Here is a 20,602-nt window from a genome sequence, read left to right as displayed (position 1 = left end):
AGAATACCTACAATTGAATCCAGAATGCTATACTTAATATCCATTCTCCATCCACAAGGATTAAAAACACTTTGACCCCCTAAATAATTTAAGAGCAAAGCAGAATCTCACAGCAATCTGAACAGGAAAAGGAAGCCAGTTAATAAGGAGTTACCCGTGAAGGAAAAATAGCAAAGAATCTGTTATGGATTTTGCCTGTTACATGTCTCCATAATACAGTTTTGAAAGCTCTGACCTCACTGTAATAATCTGGATCATTTTAACTCACAGTAAATACATTATTTCCCCTTGTTTGTTTGAAATATTGATTTGAATCTATCAACTATTTCACCCAAGAATGCCTTCCTGACATAGAGGAGCTCATCATACAAACTGTTCCATGAAGATTAATCTTCACTCTGCTGGAGGTAGACACCTCATTTTGAGAGCCTCCAGAACAATTAAAGAATGTAATTTTTTCCTTTGAAGGGCATGACTGTCCTTAGCTCATTCTCCTTCTGTTGTTTTCTACTTTTCTTGACAATGCAGCTGGCATTTAACCCAGATGCTGTTTCTGAATTGTCCCTTTCTTCCCTCCCCTTGCTCCTTCTTTTCTCCTGTCAGCATCTCAGTATTGTGTGTGGGATGATTAATGATGGTACAGAGGGTGCTTATTGATCCTTCAGTGAGGAGGGATGAATGCTTTGATGCAACATTTTAAGAAAGGGATATATGTTGGCATTTTAGTTATGTTGTAATATTCTTCACTGCAAATGTAGTTGTCTTTTTTAATACCTCCTTATTCATGTCCTAAACACTTGGCACTTTAGTCACAAACTTCACCATCTCTGGACAATATGAGAGTTGTGCCATTACAATGACCACAACCAAGATTATCTTACTCAAGAAGTGAGGTGGACTGATGTTTCTAGGTGGACAGAATTTATTTCTGCCACTGCTGCTTGCTTGTCTTGTGTGCACTCTCTCTGGCTTCCTGTTATAGCGGGAAAGTGTGAGCCAAAGCAGCACTGTGGGTGAACATCTGAGTTGTTTTTAAGACAGCAAAATCTTCCTGTGTGACACCCTATTTTCTCCTTTCTAATATAACTAAGAATTTCCTGACAAGGGAGGCATATGCAGAAACGAATTATGTTAAAAAAAAAGCAACAAACAAACCAAACATAAGCTAGCTAGTGACCTAGTGATCTTCAGTGCTTCTTAGTTGTTCCTAGCAACACCATTCCAGATTTACACCATAAAAACATATCCGTGAAATAACTCACCATAAGCAGTAACTAAACAGTGGTGGGATTTTTAATAGGGTATGTCAACCCTTACTGCCCTGTGTGTGCCCTAGCCATAGAGAATAATCTTAGCTTCCTCAGTGCCACTAAGACTAGGGCGGAATCATAACCAGTTGCAGTGATAACAGTATCAGAAATAACTCCAGAGCTGTATCAGCTGTGGGTGTCCCATACTTTCTTTTACACAGAGGCAGCTGCTCCTTATATCCTCTAGAATAAAATAGCACACTAGACTAAAAAGAAATTTTAAGAGAAAATTTAGTTCTGTGTGTTTAATGATTGGACTGTCTGTAACCTAACAATCCTTTTCTGTGCAGCCTCCTTGCTCTGTGTGTGTGCATGATGCTGTAACAGGATGGGATCTTAACCTTGAATTCTTGTCTCTTTGATTATCTGTAGCTAAATGTCTATAATGTGTGTGCCTCTAGTATCTGTGGGTTACCTGAGGGTTTTGGGGTCATCCTAGGAGTTCTTATCAGATACATGGGTGTACACAGAGTGACAAGATTGTGAGTCATTGTGATGTGTACATGTACAGTGATACTATAGCTTCCTCATACCAGAAATGCACTTGATCTATGAAAGGCATTATGACTCTTTAAAACTTAGGTATGTCACAGGTGAGGCTAATTTGGAGACTAGCTTATGTGATTTTGAACTAGCTAAGTAAGAAACTCCCAACACTTAGGACTTGGTATTTATATCCTGAATGTGTAATATAAAAGTCAGCAGGGAGCAGACTTCCTGATGAGCCACAAAAGAAATGTGCTTATATTGGAAAGCAATTTTGAGCTGGATGGATTTAGTTGAGGCAGGTTGCACAACTACAAACCTTCTCTTTCATCCTGTAAAGGATACACCAATGGGCATGTATTTGTCAGGGGATTTCTTTGGGCATATGGTAGAAGCTCCATAAATTACAACATTACCTTCACTCTGCTTAGAAGTCAGTGCCTTGCTCTAACAACTTTGTTTTGTCAATACGTGTTTTGTACACATTAGCTAATTTAGGCATTTCTTCATCATGATGATTTCATAAGACCTGAAACTGAGAGGGGTTGAATGGATTGCTTAAAGCCTCCCAGTAAAGTGAGCGCAAGAGGATTAAAAGTCAGTAGTGAGTTAAATATTGGAAATTGTTATTGTCCGAGGCTGGGGGAAGGAGTAAACCCAAGCCATTGATATTTCATATCATGAGGTTACAGAATCATAGAATGATTTGAGTGGGAAGGGATTTTTTAAAATCATCTAGTTCCAACCCACTGTCCTGGTCAGGGACCTCTTCCACTAGAGCAGGCTGCTCAGAGTTCCTGACCTTGAACTCTCCCAGGGATGGGGACATCTACCACTTATCTGGGCTACCCATTCCAGTGTCTTGCCACTCTCATTGTAGAGAATTTCTTCCTATTATCTAATCTAAATCTACCTTGTCTTGACACCTCACAGGGCATATTCAGTGCAGTCCTCTGCCTTTTGAGCTGGTGGGAAATTGTAATGTGTTAAGTTTGTCATCTTCTTTAAACTAGAAGAGATGGGCATTTATATTTATAAAATTTATATTTATATAAAATTTATAAATTTATAAAAAAATTTATATTTACCTTAGGGAAGTGGGGAGAAGCAAGAATATTAAGTTCCTTTTTAAACTTTCCAGGAAATCACACTGTAATTTGCCTTTCTCGTGTAGGCTTTTCTGTGAGATTGTTCTGTCCATATTCTACTTGCATGTTTCCTCAGTGCTTTTCTGATTTGATTTCCTCTTACTTTTTCAGTCCTGGCTGTCCCCTTTGGATAACTTATCCCACACACATCCTTCCTGCCTTAGTCTCTCTCTGCAGACCTCACAGTGCAGATTCCTGCTCTTTCTCTTTACCCTAAATACTTTATTCATTGTTTGTCCAGATCTCTGCTGTCAGCTCTTAGTCCCAATATCCATTCCCAGCCAGCTTCAATTCCCAGCCCTTCAAAATTTTTTTTATAATCTGTTGCTTTTTGTGTGGTGTTTGGCACTGTTTCTCTCTTTGACTTGGGCAGCTTCTTCCCTTTTGGCAGGATATTGGAAAAATCACTGAGAGACTGGAGAGGATGCCTGACTTTTCAAACATGTTTGAAAATGCTTAAAATGTTTAATCTGATATTAAACTGTTTTACCTCCCCCCACTGTTTTACCTCCTTATATGTGAGGATTTTGCGAGTGAGCTAAAAAAACCTAGTAGCCAATAAACCTAGGGAGAATTGAGTTTTCTCAGTATAATAGGCAGAAGGGATCTGAAGAGACACATGACTTAGATTTGTGTGGTAAGAAAATCCTTTTGTACAAACTCAGTTTTATTAAAACCATACTGGTGAAAGCCAAACCTCTTAACATAAATGCCTGAATATTTTATAATTCTCTACCATGTATTTGCTTGGTCCGTCATATTCTTAATATCAGTGGAAGCCCTTCGGGAAAATGGCTTTCTTATGACATATTCAGTAGTGAGGATCCTTTATTTGTTCCATTAAACATTTACAGTCCAATGTGTAATCTCCCCAGTCCCCCAAGGTATGTCAGAATCAGAATGAGTTTTCCTGGCATTCACATCTACTGTAAAGTTCTCTCTCAAAGCTGGTTTTTTTTTTTGGGATTTGAGTGGGTTAATCATGGTATTAAGATCACAAATTGAATCCTTTCATAACAATAAACAGGTAAGTTAATTGAATTTTATAATATATATATATATATATATAAGTATGCTTGGGCTTCCTTCATTTGTGTCCTCAATACTATTAAAGAGTTCACTAGCTCTAGGTATTTAGCATAATGGGTACTTAATATGGGTGGAAGATTTGTTTGTTGTTTATAAATTCCATAGCTAATTTCATGAGGACTTAGAAAATCACTCCTAATTTTGCAGTTAATTAGAGCACCAGGCTGGCCATACTGCCGCATCTGCCTAACCTTCCTCCTGCTGATCCTTGGTTTTGGTTGGTGTTGCTAGGAACAAAAGTCTTTCTGCAGCACTGGTTCAGATTATGAAGCAACTGTCTGCCTATCTCATTTCCTGGTGTTCTTGCACTGCTGCCCATCACAACTGCCTGGACAAAATCCTTTTTCATCATCCAGGGAGCATAAAGGAACTGGGAGATGCATGCAAGCAGCCAGAAGTGCAGGCACCTCAGGAGAAAAATATCTGGCACTTGAGTGCTGTGGCTTGGCTCATGATCTGAGACTATCCCTTATTTTTGGCATAGTCACATGTGTGGATTTATCCATATATTCACAGGAGTGGACAGTGTGTGGGTACATGGAAAGTTGTTTTGTAGTGCCCGTGCTCTTAATGTGAGTGTTTGCACTCCCACCTCTCTCCTGGCATATCCAGTAATCCCTGAGCCCCACAGCACAGTTCTGTCCACATCCTCATCCACACAGCAAATGCAGAGGCTCCTTTAGTCCTGGATGAAAGTGCCCACAATATCACTGTTTGCTATGTATGTTGACTTGACCTTTAACTGATTTATCAGAAATTAACTAATTTTGCTTCTATTGCATGGTATTGCACCATTTGTAGAATGAGCAGCAACCCCAGAGTTTCTATCCCATTATCAATCACTAAGCATTTGCTTTTGTTTTAGAACAGCAACTATTGTGAAGCACTTTGTAAGTCTTGACTGTGTGGTGCATTTTGATTGCTTGTTGTGGTTTATGATAAAAATCAGGGCTGTGAACGTTTTCCTTGCTGTAAGCCAAATGAGTCTTGCAAAAGGAACCAATCAAGCAACAAACAAACAACAACAACATAAACTGGGAAGCAACATTTTAGCATAAACTATAGTGTTACCCAGTAATGACTTTAAAGGCTTTTCAAAGGCTAGGAACCATATGGAATGGGACCACTTGAGACCCACCTCACACATTACACCTTAGCTAGCTATTGACCCCAAAAGCCATAGATCATGCTAATTCATGATTTCCAAACAGTTAGGGCAGCACTTTTCTTTTGAAGGGCAAAGTCGCACAGCCCAGAGTTTCAGAACTGTTCTTTGATCACTAAGAACCAGTATCACATAATTTAATTAAAGCTGTGAATCAGTACTTCTTCAATCATTAGATGAGACTCACAAAGTATCACCATTAAAATATCTATTGCATGCTAGTTTTTTCTTTTTAGATATTTTTGTGGATTTCTTTAGAATTACAAATGTCTTAAGGTCCTTCTCTTTGGTTTGTCAGGAATGGTGATAGTTAAGGATTCCAATTCTGTTATCTGTGTTGTTTTGTCAGGTCAAAGCTTTAGTCCCCATTAAGTGTATAGAAGAGAGAAAAAAGTCTGTGGTGACAGTCTGTGAGCCAGTGCTGTAACTGTCTAGTGCTCTGTAGCTGTTGGAGGTGTAGCCATGTCTGCTACAATTCAGCTTTTAGTGCTATAAATGAATTTAACAAATGCTTCTTTCAGTAGGGCTGCAAAGGGATCTGTTCAATTGAATCTAGATAGCCATTAAGAAGTCTCTGCAAAGAGCTTAAGGGGCTCCTGCCAAAACAGGTTAATCAATAATAAACCCTAGGCAAAGAAAATCAGTCTGTAACCCAGAGCACTGGAGTGTTTGAAGCTGTTTCTGACTCTCCTTCCACTCACTTGTGCCTCAGTCTCTGTTCTGTAGTGAAAAAATCTCAGGTCTCCATGAGCACTGTTTCTACCTGGCCCTTCTGAAAATGTGCAGGGGGACTGTCATCACTATTAGATGTCAGTGCTCTTTCAGGAGATGTGTGACCTCTTCCTTCCTGCCTATTCCTTGTTTATGTTCCTGTTCTCGCCCTAGCATTTTTTCCCTGCCTCCTGCTTTCCTGGGTCTGTAGCTCTTCTGCTGTTCAATTTGCTTTCCAAACACAATTCTGGCAGCATTGCTGAGCCCCGTGCTGGCCTCTGAGGTCCACAGTGACCTTGACTGCAGTAGGAGCTCCCCAGCTCTTCTCCCTGCAAACCACTGAGCTCCTCTTTGTGCTTCAGGCTTTGGTGGACCAGAAAAATAGGAGCTCTCTTCCCCAATATCTTTTAGCACTGTCTTATTTTCTTATCAGAATGAAGAATTTGTAAGTATTTAAATACATCTCTCCCACTTAATCAACTTCTTTTCAACAGTAGGAAGGGTTGCAGCACAGTTGTGTTTTCTGTTTATCTCAGAAACCTTGGTGATTTTATGTTGCTGCTCATTATCCAGTTATCAAAATTGTTTATGAGTTGATATTCTGTTCTGCTTCTGGAATATTTCATGTGAGGATTTAAATATATTTCCCGCTGCTCCCATAAATCTTTTTGCCATTATTTGATTAAGACACTTCAGGGAAAAAAAATAACTTAATTCAGTGATTCACTTTCACAAAATCAGGTACTCAAGAGTTTTCACTTGTTTTCTTTTTATTTAATGAGATCTTAGTAGGTAGCGCTCTTGGAACCTTTCTTGTGGGCTCACTTTTTTCTCTTTTATTGTATTCTTTATTATTTATTTTTCTTTTTGTGATTTTGTTTTGGACTCTTTTTGATGGCAAGAACAGAATGAATGTGGAAACCTCAATCTCCTGTTATTAAAAATTTTGCCCTAACTTGAAAGTTTTTGCTCTATTTTTGCAAGCTTTTTTTTTTTTTTTTTTTCTGTCTGACTAAATATGGAAATGTGTCGATTCTGCGTGTAAATTGAATAATATCTGTTTTGATTTAAAAGCAGCCTTAGATAAAAATAATCTGGTGTTGGATAGTTTTCCCTGAAATCAGGCTGTGATTTCCATTGCTTTAAACCTGTAGACTTTGAGTTCTGAGAATGAAATATCACTCTTATTTCAAGATACAAGGGTGCCTCCCATAACTCTTGTTCTGGGGTGTGTTCCTTTGTTTTACAGATAATATTTGATGTTCAGATCTGAAAATGAAGTACTCAATTTAACTGAATATATTTTAGCTTATTTCATGAAACCATGAAAGGTGGTTGAAAACAAAATATTTGATAATTATAAATGGGTGAAACTGATGATGAATAATATGCTCTTGCTTTTACGTAACTGTTAAGGTTTAGATAGCGGAGAGGATATGAGGATATGAAAAAAAATCAGAAACCATTGCAAGTCTGTTACAGTTCAAGAGACTTCATTTAAAGAGGTTTTTCTTTGTTTTTGACTTTTTCAGCCATTCCCCTAGGGATCATAGTTGTACGAGGAGATTGTGACTTGGAGACTTGTCGTATGTACATCGACCGTCTGCAAGAGGTGAGGCTTCTGTGAATTCAGGTGTCATTCACAAACCTATTTTATGCTTCTTTCTGTTCTGAGTGCAGGGGTCTAATAATTGCAACAGCCACATTTCAAGAGTTTTGCAATTTGCCTATTTAAACCAAAATTCTAGAATTAAGATATGATAATAAAAGGACTGAAAAATAGTCCTTAAACAGGAAATTAAAAATAATACTGATTCCTTTTAAATGATAACAGAATTGAAGTGGATGGGTGTATTTACTTCTCCTTGATTTATAAAGGAATACTAGGACTTTGCATATACCTTGTTGAAATTACATAAATTATGGATTAGAAAGTGTGTTATGCAAGGATAAACACTGTGGCATTTGAGTGGGTCTAATTATGCAAATACCATTCTCTAATAATGGAGTAATATGAGAGGCCACTAAACACAACAAATATCAACTAGATATTTTCAAGACACAGAAATGGGTGTTCATGAAGCTAACAATAGTTTTGCTCTTATTCTTGAACACCTTGTCTCATGAGAGTTCATACTGCAATACACTCTGGAAAATGCAGACTCCAAATGCGTCATTACCCGAATAATTTTAAATGTGAACTTTAGTGATAAAATGAATGGATTTTCATTTATGTATTGACTCTGTTTTTTTTTCAATCTCTTAGTGATAGCTGTCAATAACATTTACAAGTCTGATGACATTACATTTATAAACAATATATATATATATGGACATTTATAAGAATTTATAAATTGTTGGTCTAGTTTATGTAGGAACTATGAAGCTCATCCCTTCCATTGAACTCTTTGGGAGCCATTGACTTCCAATAGATTTTGAGACTCCACACTTGCAGTCTGACTATGAAACTTAGTATCTCACTTCAGACTTTTATTATCAGACTGGTATGGCTATTATTATCAGACATAAATTCATATTGTAAGGTGGTGCATATTTGAAGTATGCAGTACAGAAAATTACAGTGAAATAATAATGATGATGGTCTCATCAGATTAGAAATGTGATCTCACACTGAGTTCAGGCAGTTTTAGGTACAACCCCTGAAGGAAGCACAGCTAGATATTCTGGTTGAATTATCCATAGTGGTTGTGGAGGAACTGTGTTTCTCCAACATTTTGCAGTGCTTGTACTAATTTTTGCATGTGTGCTTGGTTCAGCTCGGTCCCATTTGCTGTGAATAGATGCCAAGGTTTGCTGAGCTCTGCCAATTTGAATGTTGCTGGAGGGCAATGATCTGCAGGCCAGGCTCTTTAGTAGACTATGTCATGTGCTGTAACTATTTGACAAAATCCCTATTAAAATAAATGAGATGCCTGAACCCTGTTAAATGTCAGGATCATTCTGATATGACCTTCTTGGAGTGAGGTTGTCTTAAAATAGAGAGAACTGTCAGTGATTTTCTTTAGTGCATTAATCACTCAGAAATATTTGCAAAAGTGTCTTAAAGATTTTTGGCATATTTTCATTAATTTTGTTGCTGATATTGTAAATTTAGATAGTTCTCTTGGGACAAATAGATTTTTTAACCTGATAAAGATACATTAGTGTGATCTCTTTTTGAAACGATTTTTTTAGGTCAAATGCATACAAATCTAAACTGAGCTTTCCTTGACTTTTCTGTGGAGTTTGCTTCATATGCTTAAAACTAGTGAAAAATATTTGCAAAATGATTTGTGTTTGCCCAACCACTTCAGACAGTAGAACTACAAACAGCTTTTGTTGTTGCTTTAATCTTTTTCATCACTGCCATTTCTTTCACTCTCCTGCTAGGACCTACAGTCAGTAACCTCTACTACACAGAGAGTTCATTACCAGGTAAGATAAACTTTCCTTTTAGTATCAGAACAGAAAGAGGCTTAAAAATGGGAATGACACTCTTTGCATTTGAACCCATATGTTAGATTAATTTCTAATTATCTGATTATCTGATTTACCCTTAAATACTGGAAGCTAGTTCTGCTTTGTCTTGGAAAAGTTTTGTGGAATCACCTTTAAAATTAACAAAGTTTGATGATGCTAGTGGCATTGCAATAGCAGTATTTTCAATATTGAAGTGAATGAGAAAATGTGTCCTGTAAGACAAATGACAAAAGTAAAATTGTTTCTCTCTCTGAGAAACTGAACAAAGACATGTTGTATTGCATAGCTGTTGTAATAAAGTCTATCACTGAGGGGAAAAAAAAGGTGTTTTAGCAGGCCCGGCCTCTTAATAATTCTGTACAGGACAGCCATCTGCCTTTACTTTACATAATCTTCAGGATAACTTTTAGTCCATCCTAAGCACATATGTGTTTTCTGCATAAGATAAATAGGTTTTAGTTTAGGTGGATAGTTCTTAAAATTGGTCTCATTGTGTTTTACTACTTTATTCTACAATTTATGCAATACAGAACTTTTCAGTTGAAAGTATCATTTGAGAGTGCATATTTCTCTCAGTAAAACAATTCATTGTAGAGTGCTTAAATTGGAAGTAAACTAGTGAGACTAACTCTACTGACTCCTGAAATGATTTGATATTAGCTTGGAGACTTGGCACAAACCATGGTCAGTTGACATGCTTAGGATCACAGGACAAGTTTGCATGGTGCTGATAGCATCTTCCTAGAAATAACAATGCAGGTCTTGTTGGATCAGCAGGAATGAGTTCACTGAGAAAGCATAAAGAGACCCAACCTACAGGAACCAATTGTGGTGAAATTGCAGATAATTTCTTTGGGGCTAATGATTACTCAGGGGATGCAGAATTCCAGTTTCACGAGAATGCCTGTAGATGCACTGACTGCAGACGCTATAAGAAAATGCAATTTGGCATGTTTTCCTGGACTTGCCCTTCTTTATATCAGTTGATGGTTTGTTTCTTTGTTTCCCTATCCAATGCTAACTTCATATTTTTGACATTTCCATCAATCATTGCCCTGGAACTAGGTTTTAGAACAGTGTTAGTGTCTAGAAAATTGACTAATAAACCAGCATGTATGATTCTGTTCCACTCATTATGAATTAACCTAAGTAGCTGCTGACTGCTCCATGTGTAGGAAACTGCCTGAGGTAAAATGAAGAACAAAATCTGTGTATATGGGGAGATGTACAAGAGAGTATGAAATGTCAGAAATCAGCTCCATACTTGGCTCTAACCTCTGCAGTTGCAGCAGTATATAAATTAGTTGCCTACCCATCTTCTCTAGTGCACAGCAGTGTGAAATCCCTAACATACTATTCATTTTTTATGATGTCACATTTGAAATGCACCCTCTCTGTGTTTTGTCTTCAGCATTTATTTGTCTAGTATTCTTGTTTTTGTTTTGTTTTGTTTTTTTTTTCCCTCAGTGGTTCATTTCTGCAAATTGTCTCATTAGGTTAATTTGAGGTTTGTTCCATATTTGTTGGTATGCCTCTACATATTACAGAAATGGGAAAAAGAGGGGGATAAAGGGCATGAATAGAGTGCTTGAGCTGATGGAATTGTCTTCATATCTCACTAATAAAGTGTCATGGGTACTTTCAAATCTCATAAATGCAGTTTTCTTGTGTGATTCCTCTGCAGTTCAAAACATAGGCAGTCAGCAGAAATATAAGCAAACCCAGGTGCAAATGAGAAAAAGTATACTGAAGTGTTTTCTCATTCTGTTTTGTTTCTCTAATGAGTTTAATGCTTCAAAATATTCTCGTGGGCCTGAAACTTTGCAAGCTAGTTCCGTAGTTGAACTATAATGAAGTCTTGAAGGGAGTATGTCACAATGTGCAATTTGTGACTCAACTTGGCATTTACCAGCAGTGTTCCTATCTTCATCTTCTCAGCATTTTGTACTCTATGAATTTTAATAATTTCATCTCTATTTATAAACTGCATTTTAGTACACACCATTGGATGTTTTCTTCCTTTTGTCCTTTGTGTTGCAGTCCCCTGCATTCGACCCAGAGTGGACTAAATATTAAGATACATAAAGCTTTGTGCATGTAGATACAACAGTGTCAGCAAGCCTAGTGGATCTCAGAGATTTTTGATTTTCTGACAAGCACTCCAGTGGCAATACAATCAAACCTAAAATCCCACAAATTGGTTTGCCCATATTAGACAAAGCTGTATTTTAAATCTGATTCTATTAAATCCCTGAGATGTGCTATTTGCTCCTCATGTACAGTTATAGTTCACTTAATGGGATGTTTTGCTGTCATTGTCTCCATCTCTGTAATGCTGGATACCATAAGCTTTATATGAGAATAAGGTTTATGGGATCAAGTAAAATCCTCCCTGTTGTTTTTACTTTTTATTTTCCTGCCATGTGACTTGATATACTCTCTGTGGTCTGTTGTCTGAAAGAGGAGTAAAATTTAATCTTGAGCCAACATGAACTGACAACATTTATGGATATGTTGATTGTACTGCTTAAAATGTGAATGAGGATAGAATCTGTGTCTATACAATTTGTCTGTGCCAAAGATCCACGCTACTGTGTTTTTCCCTGTGCAAATATGTTTGTGTTTAAATGTTATATGCAGCAGATTTAGGAAGTTGGCTGACCATTCACTGGCAGCATGGAGCAGAGCCACAATCATCCTCTGCTCTCTTAGATCCCTTTTGATCCCTTTTGTCTCTCCAGTAAGACTAAAAAACACATGGGATAGCCTGTTTGAATCTTTGATATACAGCTCAGGAAGATCTTAATTCCTCCTCAGCAATTTCATTTGGTTCCTGGGTTATATCGATTTTGTACATTGTGCAATGAAAGTAAAGCAAAATGAAAAAGTCAAAGTCTAGAAAATAGTCCTTTTCAGAGAAGAAACAGTTGCTGGGTTTTTAAAATAACATATTTTTCATGCCCTATCCAGGACCAGGAAAGCTCTTTCCCCAGAGTACTTTCTGTTCAGAGGCTCTCTCCTAGATGGTGCTTCCTAGATGGTAAGTGCATCTCCCTTCATGCTGCCTGCTTCTGGAGGATAGTTTTGGGTGGATTACTAGAGAGGGGTAACTGTTCCTTCTTGTTACACTGAGCATGTAAAAAAGGAGCTGAGTGTCCCCCTTTCCCCTCTAAAAAAATGAAACAGGCCCTTCATCTAACAATCAAAATACCTGCTGTAGCTTTTTCATGCCACAGAGAGGTGTTCCCCTGAGGCAGGTTAGAAGCTTGGTTTATTAGTGCCTCTCCTGTGATGAGCAGAATTTATCGCGTGCACTGCCTGTGCTCAGAGTGCAGCCAGTTGTGGCAATTCACTGCTGCTGGTAAAGGCTGAGTTCTTCACCCTGGTTTCTCTGCAGGTGCTGTAGTCTTTAGGCACTACAGTGTTTAGGTGACAGAAAGGTGTACCTCCCTTTCCTTGTAACTCTGTGCTGGAGAGCTGCACTTGTGCTTGACCCAGACTTTGTCAAAGCAGGTGACTTAACTGGGCCTTACATCAGGCTCCAGAGCACAGGAATTAGCAGCTGAAATGGATGGCATCTGCTTTTACAAAAGCTTCAGCATGGGGAGGCTTAAATTTTTAATGCTCAAAACAAAACCAAATTCTCCTTGGCAATTTCTAATCACCATTCCTTGTCTCTCATGAGGGACATTGATAAAAGCCATAGTGAGAATCTATTTGGTTTTTGGAGAAAGCTGGATGGGTAGATGTGTTCAGTTTTTGTCTTTAGTATTTGATATTCCTGTGAAGTGCCAAAACCTACAATCCTACATCACTGTACTCTTGTGTCAAAACTGCAGAGTGAATGAACCTGATTTCACTCACCCAAATAAATGCAAAGCAGATACAAAAAAAATCACATCTGGTGAAACACACTGTAGATGATAAATACTTGTGGGGTTAGTAATATAAATTATTTGGCAATGACAAGATTCATAATACCTGCTTTATTTAGTGAATCCCCCTATTTTCATGTGTTTTTCATGAGTAGCATAAATTTTCCTTGACCATATTGCTAATTCAGAGTCAATATCTGTGGCCGAGCATTTGATTTATAAAGAGTTCCTAAGCACATTACTGTTCTTTAGATTCAGAATTTGAATTAATCCCATTCGACCCATCAAATTCAATATATGCTTGCTATACTCTCATTGGAACAAAGCAGCTTTTTCTGTCACATATTTTAATGTAATCAGTTCTTCTTATAAGGCTGAAATCCATTTTATGCATTTTTAAAATATTTATTTTAAGTTAATATTTTCAGTGACTACTGTTTCATTAAGCCTTATCTTTAAATTCAGCATTTAATGCAATATGAATATTGCAAAATTGTAGAATGTTAAGGGTTGGAAGGGACCTTAAAGATCATCTAGGCCTGACCCCCCCTGCCATGGTCAGGGACACTTCTCACTAGTTCAGATTGCTCAAGGCCTTACCCAGCCTGACCTTGAACACTGCCAGGGTTGGGGCATTCACAAGTTCCCTGGGCAATCTGTTCAACTATCTCACCACTTTCACAGTTATTTCTTCCTAATATCCAGCTGAAATTTTCCCTTTTTTCAGTTTGTACCCCTTACTCCTTGTCCTGTCACCAGAGTTCATGATGAAGAGTCCATCTTCAGCCTCCCTGTAGGCCTCTTCAGACGCTGGAATGTTTCTTTGAGGTCTCCATGCAACCTTCTGTTCTCCAGGCTGAACTGCCCCAACTTTCTCAGCCTTTGTAGGGGAGGTGCTCCAGTCCCCATATCAACTTCACAGCCCTCCTCTGGACTTGCTTGACACTTCCAGGTCCTCCTTGTGCTGGGGGAGCAGAACTGTACACAGCACTCCAGGCGGGATCTCACAAGAGCAGAGGCAGAGAATCCTTTCCCTTGACCTGCTGGCCACTTTTCTTTTTACTGAAGCCCAGGACATGGCTGGCTTTCTGGACTAAAAGCTCACCCAGCTGGCTCATGCTGAGTTTTTCACCAGCCATCACCCTCAAGTCCTTCTCTGTAGGGCTGCTCTCAATCTCTTCTCCACAGCACAGCTGTAGGTGTGCTGGGATTGCTATGGCTCCTGTGTAGGACCTTGCATTTTGTTGAACTCCATGAGATTTGTACTGGCCCACCTCTCAAGCATGCCAAGGTCCCCCTGGCTAGTGTCCCTTTCCTCCAAGCACGTTCACTGCTCTACCAAGGCTGGTGTGAGCAGGGAACTTGCCGAGGGCACGCTCAATCCCACTGTCTGTGCCACGCGCAAAGATGTTGGTCACAGTACCGACCCGAGACACGCCACTCATATAGGAATTAACTTATGTTCTTGTGGAGCGACTGTGACTTCCCTGACACAGGGGTTATTTTAGGAGCCAGTGTTAGTGCAGCCCATCTTGTCCATGCAGTCCTGCTCAGACTATTTTTGCTGTTTCTCTGTCTTGCAGCAACTTCTGCTGATCGTTTTTACCGCATTGACAGATCTCAGGTAAATCCTTATTTGTTTTTTGTTTCTATAGATTTCTTTATTTTAAAGCTACATTAAAGGCAGCTTAAAATGAATTATCTGCCATACTTCCTGTGTATTGCAAAATGTTACTCATGATGTCTCATGAGAAGTAGAGAAGAAAATCTTGGGCTGTTTTTTAATTGATCTAATTCACGTTGTTTCACTGAAGTCTTGTATCTGCTGACCATCTGCCATTCTGTTTACTACCAATCTGATACAGATCAGAATTTTCTGCAATTGTTTTACTAATCAAATCTTACTAGGGGCATCTGTGTGGCACCCTTGTATTTTTTTTTATCTTTTCATTGATATTTTTAGGCATCAGAAGTCCTCATCCTGCGTGTGTGTGCGCACCATGAAATAGCTATGGAAATTAAGATATTGTTACAATTTGAGAATTATGAACAGAGATGCACAAAATATTCACAAGGGACCTCAAAACAATGTGTATCTCTGCTGGATTCAAACCTGTGGCATAGATCTGACAATCTGAATATATTTTTTAAAAGACAAATAAAATTTTACACAGCTTTTGGTGTTTCCGATTTGTAGCCAGAACAGGCCAATTAGTGACCCAACATTAAGTGCAAATTGTTGATTTCACACTGTGTTTGCTTGTAACTGGTCCCCCTGAGAGCTGTGTAAGCTGTTTCTGAATCACATGAACACTTTGCTGTTTCTTAGCAGAAGCAGATGGTGCTTTAGCTCAAGCAGAAGGAGCTGTGACTTTAGTTCAGAGTTCCTATGTTCAGTGTCTGCATGTAGACACCATGGGGCTTCTTTGCACACAGTCAAATAAATGGTTTGATGTTGTAATCTAACATTCAGAAGGCAGGGATGAATAAGATGCTGCTACAGATTAAATTGGGCAATTTGACTCTGTTTGGCTTATTCTGCATTCCTCTAATCCTTGGTACTGTAGTAATGGCCATTTTAATGCCTACTTCTTCATCCTGTGATTCTGTGGGGAAAAAATTAAATACTGTGTGTTGGTCCCAGCACACAAACAGTGGCAAATTTTCTGCCCATTTCTCTACATAGACAGGCATACTCACACTCAGTGGTTTTTTTGGTTTCTTTGGTAATGAAGATGTGATTACCGAATGTACAACTGTTGGAGGTCTGGAAGAGTACCCCCAAACAATGAAAAGTTCTGTCAACCATCATCAAAGAAGAGACCCCAGGTGTTGGTCCTCATTTCAAAATGCAAACCTCAGCTTTATGGGTAGACCTCCAGGTTTCATCAGAATGGCATAGTCATCAAGTAACAGCCTTTTAAATATTGCTGTGAGTGTGCAGCTTGCTCAGGGGGCATCTTGTTTGGCTTGAAATCAATGACATATAAATTGGTTACTTCTGTGGCATTGATTTTAATGTGTGTGTATATATGAGTACACACTTAAATACACATAGTCCCTTGAATATTCTTCAGGGAACCTGACATGCACTCAACTCATTTTAGGGCAGCTGGGTACTCTGAGGGACCAGTGATGCTGCAGGTTCATTATTTGTTGCTTGTGTCACTCTGACAGGAACATTTGCACTTTGTGACGGAAATTTCGCAGGACGAGATTTTTATTCTGGACCCAGAGATGGTAATGTCTCAGCAGGTGGGGACGCCACCAGGAATGCCTGACCTGGTAGTGGAGCAGGCAACTGGGTGAGTGCTGCTGGAATCTGGTTTTCAGCAGTTGTATTAGAGATGGGCATCTCTTTCTGGTCCCCTTTTCTGAAGGATTAGGAGATATGTGGGAGGGCAGGTATTCTGTAGGAACAAATCCAGCTGTGGTAATGACAGGAGGACAGTAGTAGGCTTCCTGGAATACACAGCAGGACTAGTGGGCTTCAGCACCTTTTGATCACTTCACACCACCTGACCCTAAATCCTGCCATAAATCTCTAACAATTGAGTTACAAACTTCTCTGCATGGCCAGAGCTCTGATCCCACTGTGTAAAGCCCTGAAGCCCTTTGTGTCGAAGAATGATCATGAAGTATGTCTGGTTTTTATTATCCTCTCGACAGACCGGAAATGCTTCTATTCGTCTTTAGGAACAGCACTCAAAGTGAATTAATCTATTTGAACTTGCCTTGGGCTGAAAAATGCTGGCAACCAATGAGCAATGAAAGACAGCTTCCAAGTGGGGTGTGAATGCCTTTCTGTTGTTCCTTCTCTCCTTAGAATACCGGAGCGGTGGAACCCTGCAGTTCGGAAGAGGATGCTGAGTGACAGTGGCCTTGGAAAGATTTCTCCCCACTACGAGGTACCTGACAAACAAAAGGACGCCAACCAGACACATATGCTGCAGTAAGAGCCCTCTGCATTTTTCTGCTTGATGATGCACTGTCCCTGTCACCACAGACAACTCCTAATGTCTCCTTTAAGCTTAATGAATTGGGCTGACATGCTGAAATTACAAATACTTTTTTGCCATTTCTCTTTTGCTTCTCCCTTATGTTCGTCCTCTTTGTCCATCATTTTATGTTCTTGCCTTCGTTTCATTCTCTGGGCACCCTCCCCTTTTCATAAACCTAAATCCAAGTTTTTGAAAGAAAATATCTTTTTTTGGATGTCTGAAGTTCCAGCTAAGAAAATCATCTTGTCAGCTGGTTTGGTGAAAGGTCAAAGCATTTACCCTCAAGGCAGCTCTGATGCAATGTGATAAAGCAGAAACCACTATAACTGCTGCTTGCTGTCAAAGATATAGGCAAAGGTTTTTATATAATCTTGAATCATGTAGAGTGGCTGTACAGTGGTTTTCTTTTTGATAATTTCCCCATAAAATAAGTTATTTCCTTAGTACTATCTACTATGTTCAGATTGATTTAAAAATAACTCTTATTCTGCTTACCTATGTTAGATATTGTTCTCAACTTTTTGGTTATTTCACTTTAGATTTTCAAAACCATCAGTGGATCACTACCAAAGGTTAGATGGGAAATGTCTGTCAGAACTCTGCTGCTGGCTTTGAAAGTTATTTGTGTTTTGGTGTCTTATTCCCCCCATCCCCCAACAATTATATTATGTATAATTGAATTCATTGTTCTACTGTATCAGCAACCCTATGGGCAGGTTTTAAAACTTAGTATAGAAAAATTAGGCATAGTGACAATGAGGCCTTTTTTCCAGGTTTTTTCTTCTGCCAGGATGTGTGTGGGAGAGGGCTGCAAGGTACAGGGCAGGCAGAGCCTACAGCTTTGGGACAGGTGCAGTGTGGATGGCAAGCTGTCTAGCCATGAAGCTACCAACTGGAAACTTTCCAGCTAACTGTATACTGCTGTCAGGAGGAGATGTCATGGCAAGAAAGGCTGATCAAGGTACCACTGTCAGGAGAAAATTGCCTGCTTTTCTCCCTGAGGGATTCTGGCTCAGTTCTTGATATTCTTTGCAAAGTGAAGAATGGTGAATTTAGGTTCATTTTTCCATAGACTGGAATGGAAGGGCCTAAAATCTGAACCTGGAAAATCTGTGAGAAAAATTATGCTTAGACAGTTTTAGGCAGTGTAGAGAGATGGTGAGAACATGTGGACTAATTTCTTATTGATAGGAAGAATGATTTTGTTTACATCAGTATGACTGGAAATGCTTGCTTAGCTGTAACAATTACATTTGGTGGATTTATTAAGTACAAAGTAAGCTAGTAGCATTGCTCAAAGTAGTGTCCCTGTCACTGCCTACTATGAGGAATTGTTAACTTTACAATTTCTCTAAACTTTAAATGTTTTGGCTGAAATTTTTCATGCTAAGACTCAGTCTATGACTGATTCTTTTTATTTTAGTAAAAACTTTAACAACAAAGCCAGTTCTTTCTGGAGACAAAATTTGTGGGAAATGTGTTCCTTTACATGACCTTCCTTCTAATAAATAAATCCAGTGGTTCTTTCCTGAGATGTTAGTGCTGGTAGTGGAATGAACCTCACTGGAATTAAGTTTTGGAAGCTTGACATTTAGTAAAATGTCATCATAATACCAGGGAGATGCCTTTTGCTGCCTTGAAAATTACCCCTGAATTTGCCCTGCTGATGAGGTTGTTTGTGCACTTTGGAGACACCTCAGATTCAAGAGCTTTGCTTCCAAAAGTTTCTCTCTGTACATGCTCACAGAGGAGTTATGCTCCTCAGTGCTTAATTCAGGTTGCAGACCTGCCAGCAGGGCTGAGGGAAGTGGGACTGTGCTGCTCATTAGCTGATCTCCAGCAGCAAGGAGAAAAGGGATGCATCAGTCATGGTCAGATGGAGATGGTCAGGAGAAGGTGTGTGTGAAGGAACAAGGAAAAGAGGTTGCAAGAGCCAGAGGAGTAGAAGCAAAAAGGGAGCATGTGCAGGAACTTGGGGAACAAGATTAAAGGATGGAGCTGCTCAGGGCACAGAGGACAACCAGGTGTCTGGGGAGTCAGAATGGGAATAATGAAAAGGAGGAGGGCATGGGGTACAGATAGGTAAGAGATGAATGAGACAGGCTAGGGGCATGGGGGAAGGGTCTATGTCTGTTTCTCTCCAGAATACAGAATTCTGACTTTAATCAGGTTGTTACACAGGTGGGCAAACTCTGAAATATGTTTAGACACTGCTTCACTTGCTACCAAGGTGGGAGGTGTATGGTAAATGAGTCAGGGGACCACATTGGAGGTATTATTAAATTTAAGACAGTTGAATGTTGCTCTGTGGGACTGGCTTCTCCTTTCAGCATCCAAGACAGAATTTCTGAATGGTGAGGATTTGCAACAAGCTTTTTGCAAGTGGCTAGTTAACCATGGGCTCCTCATTCTGTGTATATCAACTGTGAAGTAGGTTTGGTTACTGGGAGGCCACTACAAGGAGGTCTTGAAAGACCTTCTCAGGCTGGAAACTGAGAAATAGGATTTCTGTTACCTCAGGTTGTATGACTAAAATGAATGGAAAGATTGTGCCTGCTTTCCCGGCTGTAGAGTACAGATAATATTGCAACCTCACCTTAAAGGAGCACAGGGTAAATTTCATGGTCTTGAGAAACCTAGATACTATGGGGAGACTCTATCAGAGATGCTTAGCAGGACATGGATCATTGTGCATTCTGTGCACAGTTTTGGCAGTGTGGAAGAAATAAATCTGGAGGCTTTGCAGTGCATATATGGAGGATATCAAGCAGGTTTTGACTTAAACACTGAGGCAAGAGTCCAGTAGAAGAAAATAGAAAGTAGCAACGTGACTAAAAATTTTCATAACATTTGAGTGCAACAGGGTTACAGTATGATGTGAGATCCCAAATTTCCAAGCTTCTGGATGTTTGACTTAGCAATCTAAAAAATCTCTTTAACATGGCGCTTTAAAGAAAAAAAATTAGTACTTTAGAAAGCATTTTTATATTTTGGCAGCTGAAGTTGCTCACAGGTTCTTTGCAGAGATTTGTCCCTTCAGAAATTATTTTTCAATTAAAACTTGAGAAAAGGATCTCAGCAAAATTCCTAAACAAGAACATGGCAGAGAACAGAGTAGTCAATTCCTTCTGTACACAGAGCTCTCATGGATCTTCTAAGAGTCATCAGCATCCAATGTTTTTATCTAGTCAGAAATATTGTACAGCTCAAAATGCATTATAGTTTAGCCTAGGGCAAATGACAGGGGACTAGGTGTGAGAGAAAGTGCCATAGCTGACTCACTGGGAGTGCTTTCTCAGGGGTCATTTTTTCTCCTAAACAGGGTATGACCAGAGCT

General features: G+C 39.2%; 1 protein-coding gene across 3 annotated transcripts in view; it reads left to right on the top strand.

Annotated features, from left to right (window-relative positions):
- DGKI (diacylglycerol kinase iota) overlaps positions 1 to 20,602 on the top strand; it is a 198,664-nt gene that overhangs the window by 135,004 nt on the left and 43,058 nt on the right. For all 3 annotated transcript variants that reach the window (XM_053943691.1, XM_053943690.1, XM_053943692.1), the window contains 6 exons: positions 7,442 to 7,521; positions 9,300 to 9,344; positions 12,360 to 12,429; positions 14,848 to 14,888; positions 16,442 to 16,569; positions 17,091 to 17,216. In XM_053943691.1, coding sequence (XP_053799666.1) covers positions 7,442 to 7,521; positions 9,300 to 9,344; positions 12,360 to 12,429; positions 14,848 to 14,888; positions 16,442 to 16,569; positions 17,091 to 17,216 — 490 coding nt within the window. The remainder of the gene's footprint in view (positions 1 to 7,441; positions 7,522 to 9,299; positions 9,345 to 12,359; positions 12,430 to 14,847; positions 14,889 to 16,441; positions 16,570 to 17,090; positions 17,217 to 20,602) is intronic.

Source organism: Vidua chalybeata, chromosome 5 (genome assembly GCF_026979565.1).
Source record: "Vidua chalybeata isolate OUT-0048 chromosome 5, bVidCha1 merged haplotype, whole genome shotgun sequence".
Taxonomy (NCBI): domain Eukaryota; kingdom Metazoa; phylum Chordata; class Aves; order Passeriformes; family Viduidae; genus Vidua; species Vidua chalybeata.
This window is presented reverse-complemented; position numbering and strand designations above follow the sequence as displayed.